At 44.9% G+C, this 20474-nt stretch overlaps 2 protein-coding genes across 14 annotated transcripts in view; one reads left to right on the top strand and one right to left on the bottom strand.

The window, feature by feature from the left end:
* The window catches only part of IDUA (alpha-L-iduronidase), a 68600-nt gene that overhangs the window by 8777 nt on the left and 39349 nt on the right, over positions 1-20474 (top strand). Inside the window, exon 1 of one of the 2 annotated variants that reach the window (XM_030565844.1) lies at positions 4359-4519. The exons of the other annotated variant lie outside the window; for it this stretch is intronic. The gene's annotated coding sequence lies outside the window, so the exon portion shown is untranslated. Of the gene's footprint in view, positions 1-4358; positions 4520-20474 lie in introns of those variants that run through there. 2 annotated transcript variants of the gene reach the window in all.
* The window catches only part of LOC115653112 (purpurin), a 104738-nt gene continuing 90240 nt past the window's right edge, over positions 5977-20474 (bottom strand). For 11 of the 12 annotated variants that reach the window (XM_030565858.1, XM_030565856.1, XM_030565853.1 and 8 more), the window contains one exon: positions 5977-6234. In XM_030565858.1, the coding sequence (XP_030421718.1) occupies positions 6065-6234 (170 nt within the window). In that variant the 3' untranslated portion in view covers positions 5977-6064. Of the gene's footprint in view, positions 6235-18198; positions 18296-20474 lie in introns of those variants that run through there. The other variant, XM_030565852.1, reaches the window with a different exon arrangement.

Genomic DNA, 20474 nt, shown 5'->3' with positions numbered 1-20474 from the left:
TAAACAAAATGTTGTGTATCATGGCAAAGGGCTCGCTTGAAAAGTACAATGAGACCAGTAGTCTCTTTAGGGACTACAGAGTACGTTTAAGTGCGTCTCTGTTGGCTTCAGTGGAATTAGACTAAATGTAGCCCTGTAAGCATTCCTCAAACCTGCATTTTCCCCACATTTCATTCATGGATGGAAGGAGCGGCTAATCCCAGGGGAAAGGATGGGAGAGGAAAGACAGTGAGAGCTACTGGGAAGTGGGAAGGTTCTGCCATTGAAATGGGGGTGGAGGGTCACACAAAATGGCCAAAATGAGAAAGGAAAAAAGCCTCCAGGACTAGAAACTGAGCTTCCTTATACTGCCCAGCACCTGGCGTGTGGGATGGGACATGAGAAAGGAGGGAGAAGCAGCTGCTGAATGAGCCGAAACTGTGCCTTGGCCTAGCTCTCCAGCTTGAGCACTGGAGAAGCCACGCTGCCAAAGCCAAGCGTCAGAACTTCTGGCTGCAATCCAGCGCCGTATGGTAAACAGACTTCTGCTCTAGCCCTATTTTACGTATATTTTTGTACAGATACTGCACAAATAGGTGTGATGTATACGCACGCATCTGAGTTGCAGTGTGCTGTATTTTAAATTGCCATTTGATATTATGAGGAATAATTAGTCATAGAAATTAATATAAAAATAACATAGCCCGACTCTGCATAACAGCCTAGACATCTTTTAGCTGTCATTAGAAACCAGAGTTACAAATTAAAGTTGTGGCCTGAAATGTATACAAATCATGGGGGTACTCTGACAACATCATGAAATGAATGACTTTAAAAAGTTCTGCTTCAGCCATTAGGCCACATTCTGATCCCAGATACACCAGCGTAAAACTTCGGTGGAGTTACTCCAGGTTCAGACCCAGTTCAGAACCAGCCCGTTTCTCCCATCCCCATCTATATCTCAGGCTTCCCTTCTTGTATTTTTTTCCCTTCTCTGTCTCTTTCACTCCCATGTCTCCCCACTGCCCTGCACCCAGTCTGACAGTTACATTACAAAGATGATGTGCTGGGCCTGAATTTTAGGGTTTAAGCTTGAGACAGAAATTCCAGATTTGCCTCACAGTTAAACTAGGGTAGCGATAAGATTTCTAATGACCGCACTTCCCTTTTCTTAAATCGCTTTAATTAATTTCACTAGCTACAGCAAATCTGAGTTTAATGGTCACACTTCTTCCTGCATCTTTAAGAGCAGAAATATGCCTTTAATAGGCTCTTTTTAATATGGATGATTCCATGGTAGCTTTGAGGGAGGTTTTGCTGAGGAATGATGAAACTGAGGGGACGATATTTGTTATGGCTCTTGGGCACGTGGGAAGGAGGTGCTACATCATCCCAGCTGATGCTCCTAACAAGTGTGTAGCAAATAGCAGGGTTGTCTAAAAGCCCGTTGAAACAAGAGCATGCCTGTAGTAGTGATATGATAAGGGAAAAGACCTTACAGGCCAGAGTTTAAAAGATAGCACTGTGGTGTGGCCAAGGAACCAGACCACATGTGGTTTCTCGGAGACTGCTCTCCTGTACCCATAAACCAGCACATTCAAGGGGGAGAGCTAGCCTTTTCTGCTCAGGCACTAGACAGACTTGCAGATACACTAGACCGGTGGTGCGTAAGTTTGATGCACATAAGTTACTACAGTACAATGGAGAAGTAACTCACAAGCTCTTTTACAGTCCAACATCTGCATTTTGAAGTGGCAGCTCAGGTGGTAACTGGGTGCACTCCTGACTCTTTCCATCTGGTCCTTGACCACATTCCTGTTTGCCCCATCTGCAGATGTGATGTGGCAGTCCAGCACTGCACACCTTGTCATGGGAGAATGTCCTGGAGGCAGATGGCTCCTGTGCAGCAAGTGAGGTGTCTGCCTACTTCTAAGTGACTGCAACCTGTTCCCCTTCGTGCAGCACAGCAGAGGGAAATACATGGGCCTCTGAAACTAAACAGCAGACCCATCTGCCAAAAACTTTCTATCTCTGGCAAACTGCACAGCACCGTGAATGCTATAGAACAGCAATTCATGCATCTTTTTGCAATCCTTCCCAAAGTAGTCCCCTCTTTTCAGAGAGTCGATCACTGAGGGGTTGCAGCAAGCCAGAAGAACAGTGATTTTTAGCTCGTTGTAATCTTTCACTATTTCCTTTAATGTGATTATACCAGCTGTGTCCAGAAAAGTGATTGAGGAACAGTCTATGATGATGGTCTGGAAATCTACTTGTTTAGGGACCAGGTGTAAGGCTGTATCTGCCTGATCCGATCCCTTAACAATCGTGCCTCTATTTCCCTCTTTCAAATGCTCTTTTTGCTTCTTCTCATTCTTTTTCCTTTTAGCTGCTTCCAGAGTAGGATCTAACCCAGTCATTCTGTAGAGAGACTTCAGAAAAAAGTCTTTATTTGCATAGTAAAGTGGTGCCTCAAAACGAAATATTTTGGCATTTGGAACAGGACAGAGACTGTCATATTCCCAGTCGTCTTCATAGAAGGCAGTGCTCTGGATCTGACCAAGCAGGGCAGTACGTGGTCGCTGCGTACGAACAACGATGCACAGCATGGAAAAGAGGACCCCAATCAAAAGCCCCATTTCTGTGCTGATCAGGGCAGATGAGAACACAGTAATGCACCAGACCAGAGTGTCCACCTTGTTCATGTGATATCGCTGGGGCACGTCTCTAAACTTCCGAAGGGCTCCTCGAAGACTGACTATTATAATGCAAGCCAAAACACATTTTTGCAAAGAATAAAACAGCGGAGCGAGGAAGAGCAGCACCAGCAGCACTACCGCTGCACTGATAACACTAGAGACCTGCGTCTGGCAGCCCGTAGAAGATTTCACAAGCGTTTTTGCAAGAGCTGCGCTGGTTGCAAAACAATGGAAAAAGGATGGGATAATGTTACAGAATCCTATGGCAAACATTTCCTGATTCGCTCTGACAGTGTAGGCATATTTCTTGGCGAACATTTCTGAGAGGGAGATTGTAAATGCAAAGCCAACTATGGCAAGAGGAACAGCATCTAGAGCCACACGCTGCATCATGTTAAAATTTGGCAGCTGAGGGGGAATAAATCCAGTTGGAATTGCCCCCGAAACACTGGATGCATAAACTTCGTTCAGCTTCCCATAGTGTGAAACCAGCGTAGCCACAACAATAACCACCAGCTCTGTGGGCAGTGGGATTTTCAGCTTCTGCTTGTACCGATCTCCCAGTTCTTTCGCAGCGACTAGCACAGCAATGCAAACCACACTCGTGATTACATCGCATATGTTAGCCTGAGAAATGTTTTGAAAAATATTAATCCAGGTCGTTAAGAAGATCCCAAGGCCTTGGCTGCGTGGGATTTTTATTCCAATAAGATACTTCACTTGGGCTGTTAAAATGGTTAAAGAAGCACCAGTTGCAAATCCATCCAGCACAGACTCTGAAAGATACATAGAGACAAAGCCTAGACGAAAGACTCCCATCAGAACCTGAAAGAAAAGCAAGATGGTAAGAACTAAAGGGTGCTGCAAAAAACGGAGAAAGCATCAGTTGCAGACAGATCCCTGAAAGTTGTAATTCTGAAAAGAGCTGTTAACTTGTTATTTCAGGCCTGTTTTTACAATTGATGGATTTGTCTTGCTACACCATGAGCTGTAGAGATAAATGAGCAGGTTTCTGAGGTGGACTAACTGGAACTGGTACCCCAGCATCAATTCAGATTAACTCCACACTGAAGTGATCTGCCACCTGACTGCATTGATGCTGGTGTAAGTCAATGGAGAATTTAGTCCAGAGCGCTTTTATTGTACTCAGAGCTGAATGTTCCTTTCAGCTCCGCTAAAGGGAGTAGAACAGCTTGGGGCCCTCCTTGCCGTCCCTTTGTCAGCAGAACTGCCAGTGAGGACAATGGAGATTACTGCTTCAATAGTAAGGGAAAATATGGCTCCTTTTTCATTTTTTAATGAACAAGCTCATTTCTTTAGTTCAGGCCTGTTGCAGACTGAAGTGGGATTGCTTTACAACCTGGGCACCGTGCCTTACATATTCAGCAGACTGTAGTGACTTCGGGTGCCTCAGGGCTTGGGTGGCCATTTTGAGATGCAGTAAAGAAACCTGACGTGCAGAAAGTGCTGAGCATCTTCCCTTGGCAAATCAAGGCCCTTGAAGGTGACCTGCAGTGAGCACCTGACATAACTTTCTATCCATATCCCATCAGCATAGCAGCCGAGAATCTCGCATCCTTCAGTGCATTTATATTCAGCAGGCCACCGAGGTAATGGTGTTAACCTCATTTTGCAGATGGAGGACTGAGACACAGAGAGACTAAGGGTATGTCTTCACTACCGGCCGGATCGGTGGGCAGCGATCGATCCAGCAGGGATCGATTTATCGTATCTAGTCTAGATGCAATAAATCGACCCCAAGTGCTCTCTCCAGCGCCGCAAGAGGCATAGGTGGAGTCGACAGGGGAGTGGCAGCAGTCAACTCACCGCAGTGAAGACACACGGTAAATCTATCTAAGTACATTGACTTCAGCTACATTATTCACATAGCAGAAGCTGAGTAACTTAGATCAGTCCCGCCCCCAGTGTAGACTAGACCTAAGTGACTAGACCAAGGCCACACACCTGGAGTCTGTGGCAGAGGAGGGATTTGAATCCAGGTCTCCACGTTCTAGGCTAGTGCCCTAACCCAGTGTTTCCCAAACCAGTAAGTTGCTGGACTGGTCTAGATGAGTTGCCTGCTACTGCCCACCCCCCCATCACTCCCCACCCCGTGCATGCCGATGGGGCAGAAGTTTGCCCTGTATCCTCCATTTGAGAGGGTCCCTAAACTAAGTGGCATTGTGACCTGGTGCATGGGGCTGCCGTCCCTCTCATGATGAAGAGGTAGCCGGGCCAAACCTGAGCGGCACTGCAACCCAATGCACCAGGACGCACTGTCTGGAGCAGGGAGCCGACTGGGTCCAGCGCCATGGGACAGAAGCCACTGCTGCAGGATGAGGCTCACTCTCCAACTCCTAGCCAGCTGGGGCTGCTGGGAGCAGGCAAAGTTGGGGCAGCAAAAGCAAGGGGGTTGTGGGGTGCCATGCAGGGGGCTGGGAAAGGGAGGTGGAGAAGCTCTCCTTACCTTGATGCAGGGGAAGACTGGGATTGTGTCATGTGCCACATGAGGGACAGTGAAGTGAAGTTGTTAAAGCCGTTACACTGTGTCTGTGGTACCTGGAAATTCCCCCATGACCAGGCCTCTTTGTGACCACAGAGCAGCATAAAGGGCCCACAATGCAATGGAGAATAGCACCCAGTGCAAGTAGCCCTTCCATTGCGGCCAATAGGAATTTTACCTATGTTGAGTCCTGATGATTGTGTTCCAAGTAATGAGCTAATAAACCCTATTGGTCAAACACTTTTAAAATAAACCTTATAACGTGCTGCCAGGATTCTCAGTGGAAGATAAATTTCAGTGACCATCTGACTGAGCTGACTTGTTAAAATTTCTTACAGTGGAAGTCAAAAGCCTGCAAAGGCACTCTAAGAGCTTCATAACCTCACCGTAGGCGAGACAGCAACTTACCTGATAAACTCCAGCCAGAAAAGTCAAGGCTGTAGCGACGCCAATAGCATAACAGTCTTTCCCACACTCAGTGCTCAACCCCCCTAGGGTAAGGTTGAAGGCGGTTACATTAGAATTGTTGCCATTCCATTTGTAGCTGTTGCTGTTGGCGTCATCCTCATCGTTCAGGTCAAACCCTGCCAAGAGTAGCTCTCTGTCCACAACTTGCCCTACCATTAAACTTAACAGGCTGAAAATGCCAACAGACACGTGGCGAGAGGTGCCCATCAGGAAATAAATTATGTTGGCAAAGAATGACGTGTAAAGGCTATAAATAGGCTTCAGACCGGCTAGCAGAGAATACGCTATGGCTTGGGGTACCAAAATGATCCCAATCACCACCCCAGACATAACGTCCCCCCATATGTATTCTCTGCAGTGGTACTTGGGAAGCCATTGAAACACAGGGAAGAAGTCCATGAGTACGTTCTTCAGTCTCTTAGTGGTGCAGAAACAGCTCTTCCTCAGTTTGGTTTTGATGAGCTGTCTCCTGCTTATCTGGATGTGAACCTTTCTTTCCATTGGAAATGACAGAGAAGGGCCAATATCCATCTTGATAGTTTCTGTTTGGCTTTCCATTTTCTGTGCGTCCACTTAATACATCAGTTCCTAAGAGGTAAAGAAAGTGCTGGTTAGGTTCCACCTCAGCATGTTGTTGATGATGGCAGGATTTGTGCATTACAGTCCAAGAGGCCCAAACGTTGAGTATTTCAGCACAAATATTTCTAACTCTAAATATTGACTATGGAAGTTCATTGCTTACGATTCATTATGCTTTTAATAAAGTCTAATTCAATCAGCTACTATAAACATTACCATACAACTTATTGAGTGATCAACTACACAAGACTAATTAAGAAAACTGAAAAACAAAGCTTGTAAAGAACTAACAGCTTAAAGTTATCTGGCAAATATTTAACAATAAATTCACGTGAATCAGCTTTGGTCCATTAAGCAGAAACAGAACTGAATTAATAACCCTTTTTGATGATAAACAATTCAGTCTGCTTGTCTGAATAATGCAGCACAGTACGTGCCTCCCTGCAGAAAAGCCACTTACTTGAATGTTATAATTCAATAGAAACTTACAGCTTGATATGCTGACTGCTCCCAATGCAGTGGGAGGGGCATTCTGTTCCTAAGAAAGCATTTGACCCTTGTTTTGGAAACAACATACCTTTTGGTGATCCCTAACTTCCAGATGTTCTCTGTCTACAGCAAGAGGGTTCAGTTAACAAAGCATTTTCAGCGTTAGAGCAAGTCCGTGTGTTCACAAGCATGCAGTGCCAGGGTGTGAGTTCTGAAGTCTTAAACTTTTTAAGTTTAGAACCTGTAACCTCCCCAGCCTCAGCTGTGCTGCGAAGGGCAGATATCAAGACAGATGGACAGTCAAAAAAAGGATAAGGAGGGTGTAAAATACCAAGCAGTGTATGCCAAGTTCCATTCCAGTCTGAGCCAAGCTATGTTTGCAGAGAATGGCAAATCCTGTCCTCTAATGCATACATTTGCAAGGGGTAGTAAGGAATTCTGAGAGACTCATATGAAAAGCAATATACATCTGTGTATGCAGCTGGTGCTCGTTCCATGTACGATCTGTTGGCCTCAAGAATAGGTTGTTCATAAGTCGGCAGGTTCAATAGTGTTGCTGCGCCCTGCAAATGATTTTCTGAGTCTAGCTCTTCACTAGCATCACAAGACGCAGGCTAAAATCTCTGCAGCACTTTAGGGCTTGCTAATGTTCTAATGATCAAAAAAAATCGCAGTTAATCACAAGATTAAAAAAACCCAGTCATTATTAATCAGTTTTAATTTCACTGTTAAACAATCATAGAAAACCAATTGACATTTGTTATAAATATTTTTGGATGTTTTTCTACATTTTCAAATATATTGATTTCTGTATATTATTTTTATTACAAATATTTGCACTGTAAAAAAAGCTAAACAAAAGAAATAGCATTTTTCAATTCACCTCTGTGACAGAGTGGGACCCACCACTCTGGTGCCTCCTGCTGGCTGTCATGGGGATTAGCTCTGCTCGCCAGTATATCTTCTTCTAGTGGTGCCTCACCACCATCACTTCTGCTCTAGGACCCATGTCACTCCCAGAATCGCGGCATCCTCTTCAGTGACACAGCCCTCCGGCCGTGCCACACTGTGTGCTCCCCCCTTCTGGGGGAATGTTGCAGTCCGACGGTCCATCCACCTCCTCAGTGGGGTGGGAGGAGGGGAACCCGGGCCCACCCACTACTCTGGGTCCCCGCTCAGGGACCCTGTAGATGGCTGCTGCTTGCAGAGCCCCCTCCAACTCCTCTGTAGATCTCCCTGGGCCACTTCCCCGCAACTCCAGCACCCTCTTTGCTTGTGCCTCAGAGCCTCAGCCAACAGATCCCTGCAGCCCGCCAGGAGCTGCCTTTAGCTCCCTGGGTCTCTGCCTGCAGCACTGCTCTGTCCAGGGTGCTTGCTGCCTTCAGCCTGTAAGGCAGCCTGTCCTCCCTCCTCAAGCTCCAGGGGGTGACTGAAACTGCTCTATTCCGCAGCCCATCTTATATGGGCAAGCCTGGCACTGATTGGCTGCAGCTTGCAGCCCCTCTCTAATTGGCTGCCTCCTGTGCAGCCTCTCTAAGGCTCTATAAACCCCTTATGGACCAGTGTGGGGCAGATGTCCCCATCACAGCCACATACAAGTACTGTAGTGCAATCTCTTTATCCTGGAAGTGCAACTTAAAAATGGAGAATTATTTTTTTAACATAGCTGCACTAAAACTTCAGAGCCTACAGCTCAAAGCACGAAGGGGCATACAAATGTTTAGCCTGTCTGGCACATAAATACCTTGCAACTCTGGCTACAGCAGTGCCATGTGAATGCCTGTTCTCACGTTCAGGCGACATTGTAAATAAGAAGCCGGTAGCATTATCTCCTGCAAATGTAAACAAACTTGTTTTTCTTAGCCATTGACTGAACAAGAAGTAGGACCATTTTGTTTATCTTTTTTACAGTGCAAGTATTTTGTACTCTGTGTGTAACTGAAATCAATATTTTTGAAAATGTAGAAAAACATCCAAAAATATTTATAATAAATTTAAATTGGTATTCTATTATTTTTAACAGTGCGACTAAAACTGCAATTAATCACAACTGTTTTTAATCTAGTTAATTTGTTTTGCATTAATCACTTGCATTAACTGCGATTAATTGACAGCCCTCGTTCTAACATGTGCATTACCTCTTCAAGGCCATGTCTTGATGGGCCAGACAGGGTATGTTATTCAGTTGTCAACTCAGTTCGGTCAGCAAGGCACAATTGGGAAAAAAATCCTCATAACACTTGTTAAAGATGGAAGCTAACGTATTTGAAGGCATGATGTCTGGCACTGTTGCAGCTTAGAGAGAGTGTAAATTGGTTGTATTGAATAATCGTTAACTTCTACTAATATGACTCTGTAGATCCGGAGTGGCAAACTTTTTGGCCCGAGGGCCTCATCGGAGTTGCAAAACTGTATGGAGGGCCGGGTAGGGAAGGCTGTGCCTGCCGAAACAGCCTGGTCCCTGCCCCCTATCTGCCCCCTCCCACTTCCTGCTCCCTGACTGCCCCCCTCAGAACCCCCGACCCATCCAACCCCCCCTGCTCCTTGTCCCCTGACCACCCCCTCCCGGGACCCCACCTCCTATCCAACCTCTCCCTGTCCCCTGACTGCCCCGACCCCTGTTCACACCCCTGCTCCCTGACAGGCCCCCTGGGACTCCCATGCCTATCCAACCTCCCCGCTCCCTGTCCCCTGACAGCTCCACCCCATCCAACTGCCCCCTGTGCCCTGTCCTCTGACTGCCCCCCAGGATTCCCTGCCCCCTTATCCACCGCTCCCCGCCCCCTTACCATGCCGCTCAGAGCACCAGGACTGGCAGCCACGCTGCCCGGCTGGAGCCAACCCCACCGCCGCGCTGCCTGGCAGGAGCTCGCAGCCCTGGTGCCCAGAGCGCTGGTGGCGCAGTGAGCTGAGGCTGCAGAGGTGGGAGGGCTACTCTCGCTGGCTGGGAGCTCAAGGGCCGGGCAGGACTGTCCCACGGGTCCGGATGTGGCCCGGGGGCCATAGTTTGCCCACCTCTACTGTAGATGCTTCTGAGTAATCTTTATTTCAGTTGTGCAAGAAGATATAATTTAGCAAAGCCAATGTTTATTTTCGCTTCTAGTACTACCAGTCCTAAATCAGGGCTGCAACCTTCTGAGCTGTTTACACTAAGCATAATGTCCCTGGTCAGAAATTCCTTGGAGTAAACCAGTACAAAGATACATTTGAATGGAAGAATGAGAACAAAATAATACCAGACAATTTCGTATTTAAGATCATATGATCAAAGTTTACCAATAAGGAAAGAATGAAACAAACAAAGTAGTGGACTAATAGCAAAGTTCAGTTTTTAAAACACGGAGGAAAAGGAATACTTTCATATGCTTTCTTACCTGAACAAGTTCTGAAAATGCAAGGATTGTACCCAATGAATGCAAGTCCTATTAGAATTCCACTGACTTCTCACAGCCCAGTTTGTGCAGGCAGCCAGGAAACAAGAAGCACCGTGGCTTTAATCACAAATGAGTGGGCAGTTCCGTTATCAAACTGACACTTTCGATAAGCTTACTTAGAAAGACTGAACTGGGATCCGTAAAGTAGACTGAAATGTCAGCACACTGTTATTGCTAGTCTAAGCTAACAATCCAGCTGTTTACTTTAAAATGTTACATTTCCAAAAAATAAATAAAATGGGTAATGATCACCTAAGTGCAGTATGTACAATTATCAGACTGAAGGATAATTACAGTGTTGGCAGTTGGTATGGCTGTTGGAAGTTAATTTATCTGAGAATATATTAAGCTATCTTGAGTATAGATAGTGACTTAGTATTGTTGTTGGAAAATTGGAGGTGTCACTATTTGCAAAAAGCAGCAATAACTGACTAAACAATAAACAGTGCTGGTTTAAATAGTATCACTAACAATCAGTGGCTTTGTATTTAAATTGGAGGAATGAGGCCACTGTATTGTATAAAATTGAGGCATGTGTTGATTAGATCACTTTGTTCAATTTACTTTATTATTGACTATCAGTTACTGTTTATAAAAAAATAAAATTTCCCATAATTTCTGCTCGACTTTATACATCTTGAAGAGTCAGGTAAAGTAAATATGCTGATTGTAATTCACTTGCTGTGATGTTTTGAGCTAGTGGTTTCAGTTTGTACTAGGCATCTCTTACATGTTGCATAACAAAATGTTTCTGGTCACTTTAAGGATTGAATTCTTGTTTTTAGGATGTAACAAACCCACTCCAAATAAAGATGTGCGAAATCCCCAGCAAAATATCGCTCTGATCATGTAACCTATAATAAAAGGAGTCCTATCTTTGCTATCTGCTCTAAAAAGTTGCATCTGAAACATAGAGTCCTGCTCTGCTGATATTGTGTATTATGGCTCAATCCTGCTCCCATTTAAATCACTGGATATTTTTTCAGAGATTTCCCTGGAAGTAAGATCTGCCTTTTATTCAAGGGAAGGCTTCAGGTCTCTTGCTTAAAGAGCCATTTTGCAGAGAGGGCACACAGCTGAAGCAGCCATTGTTAAAGGCAACATGCAACTCTGATGGCTTTATAAGTTTCTGCTTACACGCTTAGTGTCCAAATGCCGATCTCAGTTACGCTGGTGTAAATGCACAGTGAAGCAGTGATTGCACTAGAGTCACTCCAGACTTACACCAATACAGAAAAGATCAGAATATGGTATATTGTATTTCCTGGTTGAATATTCTAACCAAGATATTTGGACCCTGCTGCTGCATTAATCTCGAGTATTTAAAAGTGTCAAGCCCAAAATTACAATTACCTAAAAACCCCAACATTTATACAACTATACATTAGCATTAATAGATATCTAATCTGTTATACATAGAATTAACAATGATAAATAACTTGGGTTCTAATTTTTAGAACTTTTCTCCATAGTCAGTCGGGCAAGAAACTTAATTTTTAAAATAAAAGTTGAGATTCTTGTGATTCCAGAAGCAGTTATTTTAAGGAAGGCTCCAAATACTGTGAGAGTTGGTGGCACTGCTGCTCTTTTACCCTTACATTGCTCATTTCTCCTTTCAATTGCAGTGACTATGCTAATTTATGTTGTGGGATAAGGAAATGGCTAGGAACTTAGGTAGCAAGACAAGACCATTCAGGCTAACAAGCCAGCCCACCTTCTAAGTGGCCTCAATCCGACCTTCCTTCGTGTCTCTTTACCAAGCCACTGAATTGACAAAAACACTTTGGAAAAAGGGAGACATTCACAAGGCCATGTTCAGCTGGGTTTCCACCAACTGAAATCCTGACAGACAATCCCTGTGATGGAAATGGGGCGGAGGGGGGGCCTGTGGCTGTGCAAAGCAACCACAGTCTCCTCTCTGTCTGTGCTATGGTTGTGCTGACAGACAGACAATTTACACCTCTCTGCACCAGCCTCTGAATTCAGTCTACAGAATCCTTATTGCGATTTGGTGATTGTAGTGGACAGGAGCAGAGCAGAATCCGTTGAGCCCTCTAGTGGTGCCCACTGCGTTCTGTTTTAGGAGCTGCCAGAAACCAGCCAGAGCAGCAGTGTGTAGCTAGACCTGGCATGTTTGAGTATATTTAGTAAATGCTGTGATTTGGGACCCAAACTATAACCATGTGGTTTCTTCATATTTGTGTTCGGTAAAGAGCAAGAGACACAACAGCGATTCTGGCTCCAGTTCAGCAAAGCACGTAAGCAGGTCCTTAATTTTAAGCACACGTTTAAGTGCTTTGCTGAATCATGGCCATTAGTTGTTCTATCACATGAAATCTTTCAGCTTTGCTGTTGCTTTCTCAGTGTAGCCGCGCTCCTCTGTTCTCCATGAGGTTTTGGAAGTATCTGTCAGAAATAACATAAGAATGGCCGTACTGGGTCCGATCAAAGGACCATCAAGCCCAGTATCCTGTCTTCTGACAGTGGCCAATGCCAGGTGCCCCAGAGGGAGTGAACCTAACAGGTAATGATCAAGTGATCTCTCTCCTGTCGTCCATCACCACCTTCTGACAAACAGAGGCTAGGGACACCATTCCTTAAATCCCTTAAATTAGTGACCGTATGTACCTTGCAAACAGTATTGTGTGGTCAGCTCCAGGCCCTCAGGATCTAAATGCATTTGGTACTAGAGTTGAGTAAAATTTTTCTGACCAAACCCATTTGTCAGAACATTGACTGAGCAAAGTTTTGAATGAGTGCAGGCAGAGTTTTGAATGAACCTGTGCTGACTTGTTTTTTTTTGTTGGAAACCATACGTTCGCTTGTTTTTTAATTCCTATTCAAGCAAAACATGGTAGCTTCAATAAATTTCACTTCGAGCTTCAGGATAATTTGAATTTTAAGTCAAAGTGAACCTCATAGGTCATAAGCCCACATGGACCAAGGTTGGTAAAATCCCCTACAAACTAAAACCACACATAAGTAATCCAGAGTCATTTTCAGAGTAAAGCGAGATTGCCGTGATTTATGTTTCATTCTAATTAAAATGTTTACAAGTAAACCAGTTTTTCTCTGTACTAATATAGACTCTCAAAACTTAGCCTGGGACGTGGAAGTCAAGTTGGATCTTTCTGGCACACGCATCATCACCAGTAGCCATGACTCAGCTGATGTTTTACTAAAAGTGTAGTTAGTCTAGTTGAAGCGTACACTTCAGGGTGCAGATTCTGCATTGGTAGTTGCTTAACAACTACAGGGATGATGGGCGAGCCAGAAAAGAATCCAGTTAAGTCTCCCGTTAGCTGTTCTGGTTATTTTCTCATGCCCATTACCATAGTATTCATAGATTTTTAAGGCCAGAAGGAACCTCTGTGATCATCTAGTCTGATCTGTATAACACAGGCCAGAGACAGGACTTGCCTGAATTAATTCCTGTTTGATTAGAGCATATATTTTAGAGAAACATCCACTCTTGATTTAAACATTTCCAGTGACGGAGAATTCTCACTGTGGAGAATTTGCACCTTATTTCCAGTCTGAGTTTCTGTTTCTATCTGAGATCCCTGTGGAGGTGCTGTGACTAGTCAGGATGGTTCTGCAATACTAAAAAGAGGCAGACAGTTATTACAGAAAGCTCCCAGGAATCACCTGTCAAAAGTTTGCCATGCACCTGAATGCAAGGTTGGGATGCCTTCTGTGCTTTGGATATCCAGTCCTCTCAGGATACTGCTTAAACCAACTCGGCCAAAGAGGTCTCTGTTGTGCTCATAAAAACATTCCTAAGAGCAGAAGACCAGGTTATCCGAAATATTAGGTATCTGAAAAAAAATCTCAGAAGTTGACACCCTTACAGGGTCTTCATATCCAGTCTCACAAACTAAACAATGTGCTGTGGATAGTTTCCTAGTACGTGTTCATATGAGGTGTTTGTTTGCATAATTGTGCTGCCTCCTTAAATAGTTATAGAGAAAACAAAGTAGATTTTTCATTCCCCCTCTTCTCATTGAAAACGGGCACTCCAGAAATGACTATGAGAAATATTTTTAAGGAGATCTTTAAATAGTGTCAGCACATCACTGAATCAAACACCCAGCTTTAATGTGACACATTTGAGAGTCAGGTGAGTCTATTGCAGTGATAGTCAGACCTCTGTGGTCCAGGAGCCAAATCGGTGATCAACATTACCCAAAGACCCACAGTAGTATAAATTCATTGTGTCATTTACTACAGTACTATTCATTTTGAAACTATATATATATAGTAAAAGCATCCTGATCGGTGTTTTAAATCGTGTGCTGCAAAGAGCTGCAGGAGACACATGAAAGAGCCACTTGTGGCTCATAAGCTGCTGTGTGAATAGGCTACTTTTCAGCAATATCTACCAGCCAACACCTTCATTCAAGGTTTTTCGGTGCAGATGCTTTATCTATAGATCCCAGCACGTTGACAATATTTTACCACGACTGTTGCCCATTTTCCAGCCATGCTTTATTGATGAGTATCAGGAACATTTATGTAGCATACAAAGTTACCCAGATGAATGGCCTGTTTTTTCAAAAGTAACAACCCCCCCTGCTTCCATAGAAGCTGACAGGAGCAGAATTGCTGCCTTGAAAACCATGCCATGAAACATTTCATTCAGAAAAAAATAACTCTTACCTGAATTGTATCATGAAGCGCATTTTCAGCTTACTGGTTATAACTTGTACCTTCAGTAAAGTCTTCAGCAAGGCTTTACTCTATGTGCCTAGTCATTAAATGTCGTAACTATGCATTCCTGAATCATCAATCTCTCGTCATTCAGGCTATAAAGAGTCCTGCCTGCCTTAGTGAAAGTTTACGAATAAGTGCTGTTCACTCAAAGCAGCGGAGTTTAAATAATGGCTAAGATTATTGATTAACTGCTGGTGATCTGAGAATTATGCTGAGCATCAGTCAGAATATCAATGAACTTTGCTCCCTCTTCCTAGTTCAGATTTTTTCTGCTTTGCGCGTCTTTGGTTGAAGGGTGGCTTTTGATTTTGAATATTGGATGAATGGGAATGAAGTGCGAGGCTACTCCAAGAGCAGATACAGCTTGTTAGCATTTAGAAGGGGAGTAGGGATGACTTGCTGATTCAGGTGCAGGATGGGATTCAAGGAGGTCTGGGTTCCATTAGTGGCTTTGCCATAGACTGCCTGTGTGTGATGGACATTGCCTCAATCACCTCATTTATAAAATGAGGATTGTAAGACTTAGATTGCAAGCTCTTTGGGGCGGAGGCTGCCTTTTTGTTCTGTGTGTGCAGAGCCTAGCACAGTGGCGTTCCGATCCGTGACTGGGCTCTTAGACTAATTTACTAATGGTGGTGTGTGAAGGCGTTTGCTTATCACTGGCGCCACATGCTGGTCAGATGGGGGCATGAAATGTTCTCTCCTTTCTGGGCACCCCCTGATGGCAAGCTGCTTCCGCCCTGCAGTGGTCTGTCTTTGTCATGACTCGGATCTCCAGCCAGGTCACTCGCTTTGTCTGCCCCTTTTGGGGTACATGAAGAATCCAGCAAAGGGGTAGCCCTCTGGGTTAGGCGAGCGGCTGTGGGTTTCCCTTTGGGTTGGGGCCTCATGGTCTGGACCTTTCTGTCTTCTAGGCCTTCCCTCAACTGGATTCCCCATACCAGTGTAGTGTGCTGTCTTCAGCCTTCGCCAGGGGTTGGCAGGGGAACCCGGACCCACCCTCTGCACAGAATTACGATCCAGGGCCTGGGGGTAAGCAGCTATGTCCTGCACCCCTAAGTGCTATAATGCTGCCTCTCTGGATCATTTCCTACCTGTCCCCTCGCTTCCCAGCAGGTAGAGCCAGTAAATAACTGCACCCAGAGGTAAAGGTTTGTCGCAAGTCTCTCCTTGGTTGGCTTGACCAAGCCGCTATTGCCGAGGCTCAGGAGCTCAGGGTGTAGGTGCCTTCGCCTTCACTGTCTGCCAGTTCCTCTGCTCCCTTTTCAAGCTCCTTGTCCAGCCCCTGCCTGTCGTGCAGGTGTGTGGGACCTAGAGCAGCTCTTTAACCCCTTCCTTTCCAGTGTGGGATTTGTACACCCCATCACAGCGAGGCGTTATTTAGTTTTAAATGTTTACACCTTGCGAGAAGGATCTCAGCTGGTAGGTACAAAGCAGTAAGACTAAAAGCCATCTCATTGCCTAGTCAAAGGTCGTGCCTCCCTCCCTAGGCCTGCAGAATCATTGAGGGATGGAAGTAACATTAGTGAGCACTAAATGCAGCCAAGTCCGGCTTTCCTCAGACAGCCCAGGTCAGGAAGGGTTTGAGGTTTTTTACATGAATGAGGATGCGGAGTGGAGATAAAACCATTGAGCTATTACCAGGCACTTGATAATTACCCTTTGTGACATTTCTCATGCTTATTTTCAGTCCAAAAGTTAATGGGCTTGTCGATGTCGGAATAATACCCTTTCTCCTGCTCTTTTCCTCTAGAACAGGCTTATTAAGGTCAAGCTAGAGTTCTCCAACCCCTTTGACTTGCTCACAGGGTGAACTCCATGTTAATAACATTAACTAGGTCATCTTCTTGCCCACTTGCCATTGCAATATTCCTGAGATAACAACAGCAACTGATTATCTGAATAATAGGAAAGTATTGATACATTAGCTGCTCTTTAATGCTTTTTTGCCAGTTGGAAACTGTGAACAATTGGGTTCTCTCACTAGCCCATGCACCACAGAAGCATGCTCTCCAGCCACAGGATTTCAGTCCTTTTCTTTAGGCTTTTTGGTTTATTTCTTCAAAATAAAACTGTTCAACACAAGACCTCCTCTGTAGGGTCTTATCTGCTTCCGCAGGATGACAATCTGCAGGCATCTACCTGGCAGTTCCTTTGCCACAGGGCTTCCTGAAGGGGCCTGTCTGCTTCCTGCAGCTCTCCACATGACTGAGCTACTTACTGGATGTCCTGAGGACCAGGTGATCTTCATGTTATCACTTGGTCCCTAGCCTCACAGCCTCAGTGGAGGCAGCTGATTAGACACTGTTGGGGTTAGGCCCACGTCCCCTTAAAAAGGGCCGGCCACCAAGTGACAGAAACACAGAGGAGAGCCAGCACTGCGGACAGACAGTTCTCTGCAAGCCACCCCCAGCCACTCCATGGACTAACAGCTGGAGAACTGCTGAGGGAGGCCAGATTTTTCAAGTGTGCAGCACCCAGAAACTCCAGTTGTGACACTAAGGCTGGATTCTCAAAAGTGCTTTGGACGCAATGTGCTGAGCCCCATTTTGAAAATCTGGCCACATAAATGTCTAAGTGGAAGCAGATGTCTCTTGACTAGTAGGCCAGTAACACTGTAGTCAGTAGGATCTAGTTTTTCAGCAAGGTGACACAAATTAGAAAAAGGCAGTAAAGGATCCACACAAGTGTTCAGCCTGGGATGTGTCCAATGCAGTCAGCCCTAGCAGCCATCTGAGGCCTTGGCGGATATAGGCTCATCAGTCTCATGCTCTGCTGTTAGAAATCAAACTATCTATGGCTGACAGCTCAGCTAGGCCATCCTGGACAAATCCAAAAGAGTTAATGGCTGTCCTGCTGACTTGGTACAACACTGAGCAAGTCAATTGGCCTTTCTCTGTCAGTTTCCCCATCTATAAAACGGGAATGCCACCTATATCACAGGGGGGTTTGGAGGCTTGTTTGTAAAGTCCTTCGAGATCCTTGGATGTACTATCGAAGTTCAGAATATTAACTACTAAAATTTTAGTTTAACACAGACTTGTCGGTGGGGGAAAAGCTCTTCATCTAGCTTGCATAAGTGGCAAGGAGGGGTTTAGAATTCAGAAAATTATTCTAGCTAAATAGATTCAAACATGCGTACAGGGAGCCTACGTAGCAAATGGCCACCACTGTCCAACAGTGATCCAGTCTGGGTTATTTAGTAAGATCCTCTGCCACCAGATGAGTAGTGGAGAGGTGGAAAGGTACACTGGATGAGTGCTACAGAAGTGAGCCTGTGCTGGGCCTCCAGTGTGCATAAAGCATGATCATATAAATACCTTTGCTTCAGCTGATGGTGTGCCTTTGGGCACAGTCCTTAGGGCACTTCTGCCATGTAGAAGCCATCCTCAGTACCGGGTCAGCTATCGCAAATCCAGTTAGTGTGGACTAACCTGAAACAAAACATTTTAATCCGCAAGTGGAACTTCTTTGAACTGTTTCTAGTCAAACTGCATGGCTCTCTCAAATGTTCATTGCAAATATTGATTTCAGTCTGAAACTGCATATGACCGTATGCTTACATCATCGCTTGACTTTTATAGTACTGATTTATTGCTGTACTAATGCCCGTATGTTCTGAACTATCACTTAGTTTTACTCTGATAAGGGCACTTGTGCAGCTTGGGAGTGGGAGTACTTTAACTGATGGATTTACGTTTTTCAGTGTATTCAGATTTCTATTTATGGTAGGTAATAAACTTCTCATCATCATGGCAGCCTAAGTTCTTCCCAGATTTTATTAACAATACGCATTTAACTCAGCAGTACTTAAGTCCATCGAGACAGGTCTGACCAATAACTGCTAACCAAATGTACTTATCTGAGGACTGTTTTATTGTGGTATAAATCACGGGTTCTCAACCCTTTTCTTTGAGGCACCCCCAACATGCTGTAAAAGCTCCAGGGCCCTGCGAGGCTGGGACTTGGGGCTTCAGCCACGGAGTAGGGAGCTTGGGGCTCCAGACTTCAGCCACCAGGCTGGGTCGGGTGGCGGCCTTGGGGCTTCAGCCACCGGGCTCAGGGCTTCTGCCTCGCAGAGTGCCAGGGCTCAGGGCTTCTGGCTTTAGTCCCACATGGTGAGGGGCTTGTGGCTTCTGCCCCGCAGGGGCACTAGGGCTTGTGGCTCTGGGTTTCAGCCCCGTGACTCCGGGTTTCAACCTCGTATGGGCACTGCAGCTCCAGGCTCTGGCCTTCAGTCCTGCGGGGGGCGCCGGCGCTCAGAGCTCCAGGCTTTCAGTCCTGCAGGGACGCTGGGGCTCAGAGCTCTGGGCTTTCACTAACTCTACCCTGAGGGTTGTTTCAACCTGAATAGAGTGTTCACCGTATTGACTGTGGTTAGTGTGTATTGCAATAAATGTCAGTGAAGTTTTACCCTGTTTTATAGTAATATTTAATAACTAGAAAACTTACAGTTAATTGTAACTGAATATTCAAAGTTCTGCTTTTTGGGGCTACAAATAATTGTTTAGCTTCAGAAAACATAAGCAAGTTACATTAAAAACAACATTAAAAACTAAGGTTGCAAAGCCAAGCACTCACAAATAGGAAATGCCAGAATTAAGGTTACCCATAAATCCTTCATGCCCCCCTCCCCCTGAACATATATATTGATCGTCTGGACCAGATCAGTGTGTGGCAGAACCAAAAATGGAGCTCTGTGCTCCTGGCGCCCAGTCCAGGGTCTCAAACACAAAAGAACATCCTGTTTCTTCCTATAATAATGCACCTCATTCACTATCCATTTTGTGTACTCAATGGAGCAGAGGTCCTGTACAATAAATAGCATGTCATCACATAGCTGAGGACATTAGTTTAACACATTAAGTGTATGCACAAGGAGAGAAAATTAAGATTGCAGGACAACCTTAATTGCAGGAGTTTTTTCGCTGTTAATGATTTCATAAACCATGATTCTTAAACAAACTTGGTTTAATTTTCCTTTTAGTTTGACTCTTTAAGGGGAAGCTACCCCACACCCGACATGTGCATGATGGAGCCTCATTCTTGGAAACAGCTTGACTGTTTTTGCTGAAATATGCCAAAATTCAGCCTGAGGCAAAGGGCAAGCAGTGAAAAGTTCATCCCAAATAGTTACAGTTTGGAAAAGTTAGCCATTGAAAACAGTCTGATGATGGAAAGTATTGGATAACCTTGATCATAGACATTCTTGCCTGCTATATTTCAGTATGATCTTGGTATAAATAATGGCTAAACATTAACTGCTGGCAACCCCAAAATTATATTGAGCTCAGTCAGAATATTGTTGAATTTAAAATCACTTTCCCAATTTGAATTTGAGCTGTCGGCTGCTTTGGGCAAGGATGGCTTTGGATTTTGAATGTTAGATGAACGTGATCAGAATTCTTATGTAGTCATCCATGTGTCATCTGAGACTAACTCAAGTCCTCGTTCACTAGGGTAGCAGGGTTTGGAAGTGCTGCGGAGGAACGGGGAAGGGATGCCAAGCGGCTCCAGGGCTCTACAACATGAAAGTATGGAAGAGGGGAGCTGAAGGGGGCCAAAGAAAGACAACTCAAACTGCGAAAATCCAGTTCCAAGATGAGTGGTTTC

This window comes from Gopherus evgoodei, chromosome 6 (genome assembly GCF_007399415.2).
Source record: "Gopherus evgoodei ecotype Sinaloan lineage chromosome 6, rGopEvg1_v1.p, whole genome shotgun sequence".
NCBI classification, from domain to species: Eukaryota; Metazoa; Chordata; order Testudines; family Testudinidae; genus Gopherus; species Gopherus evgoodei.
This window is presented reverse-complemented; position numbering and strand designations above follow the sequence as displayed.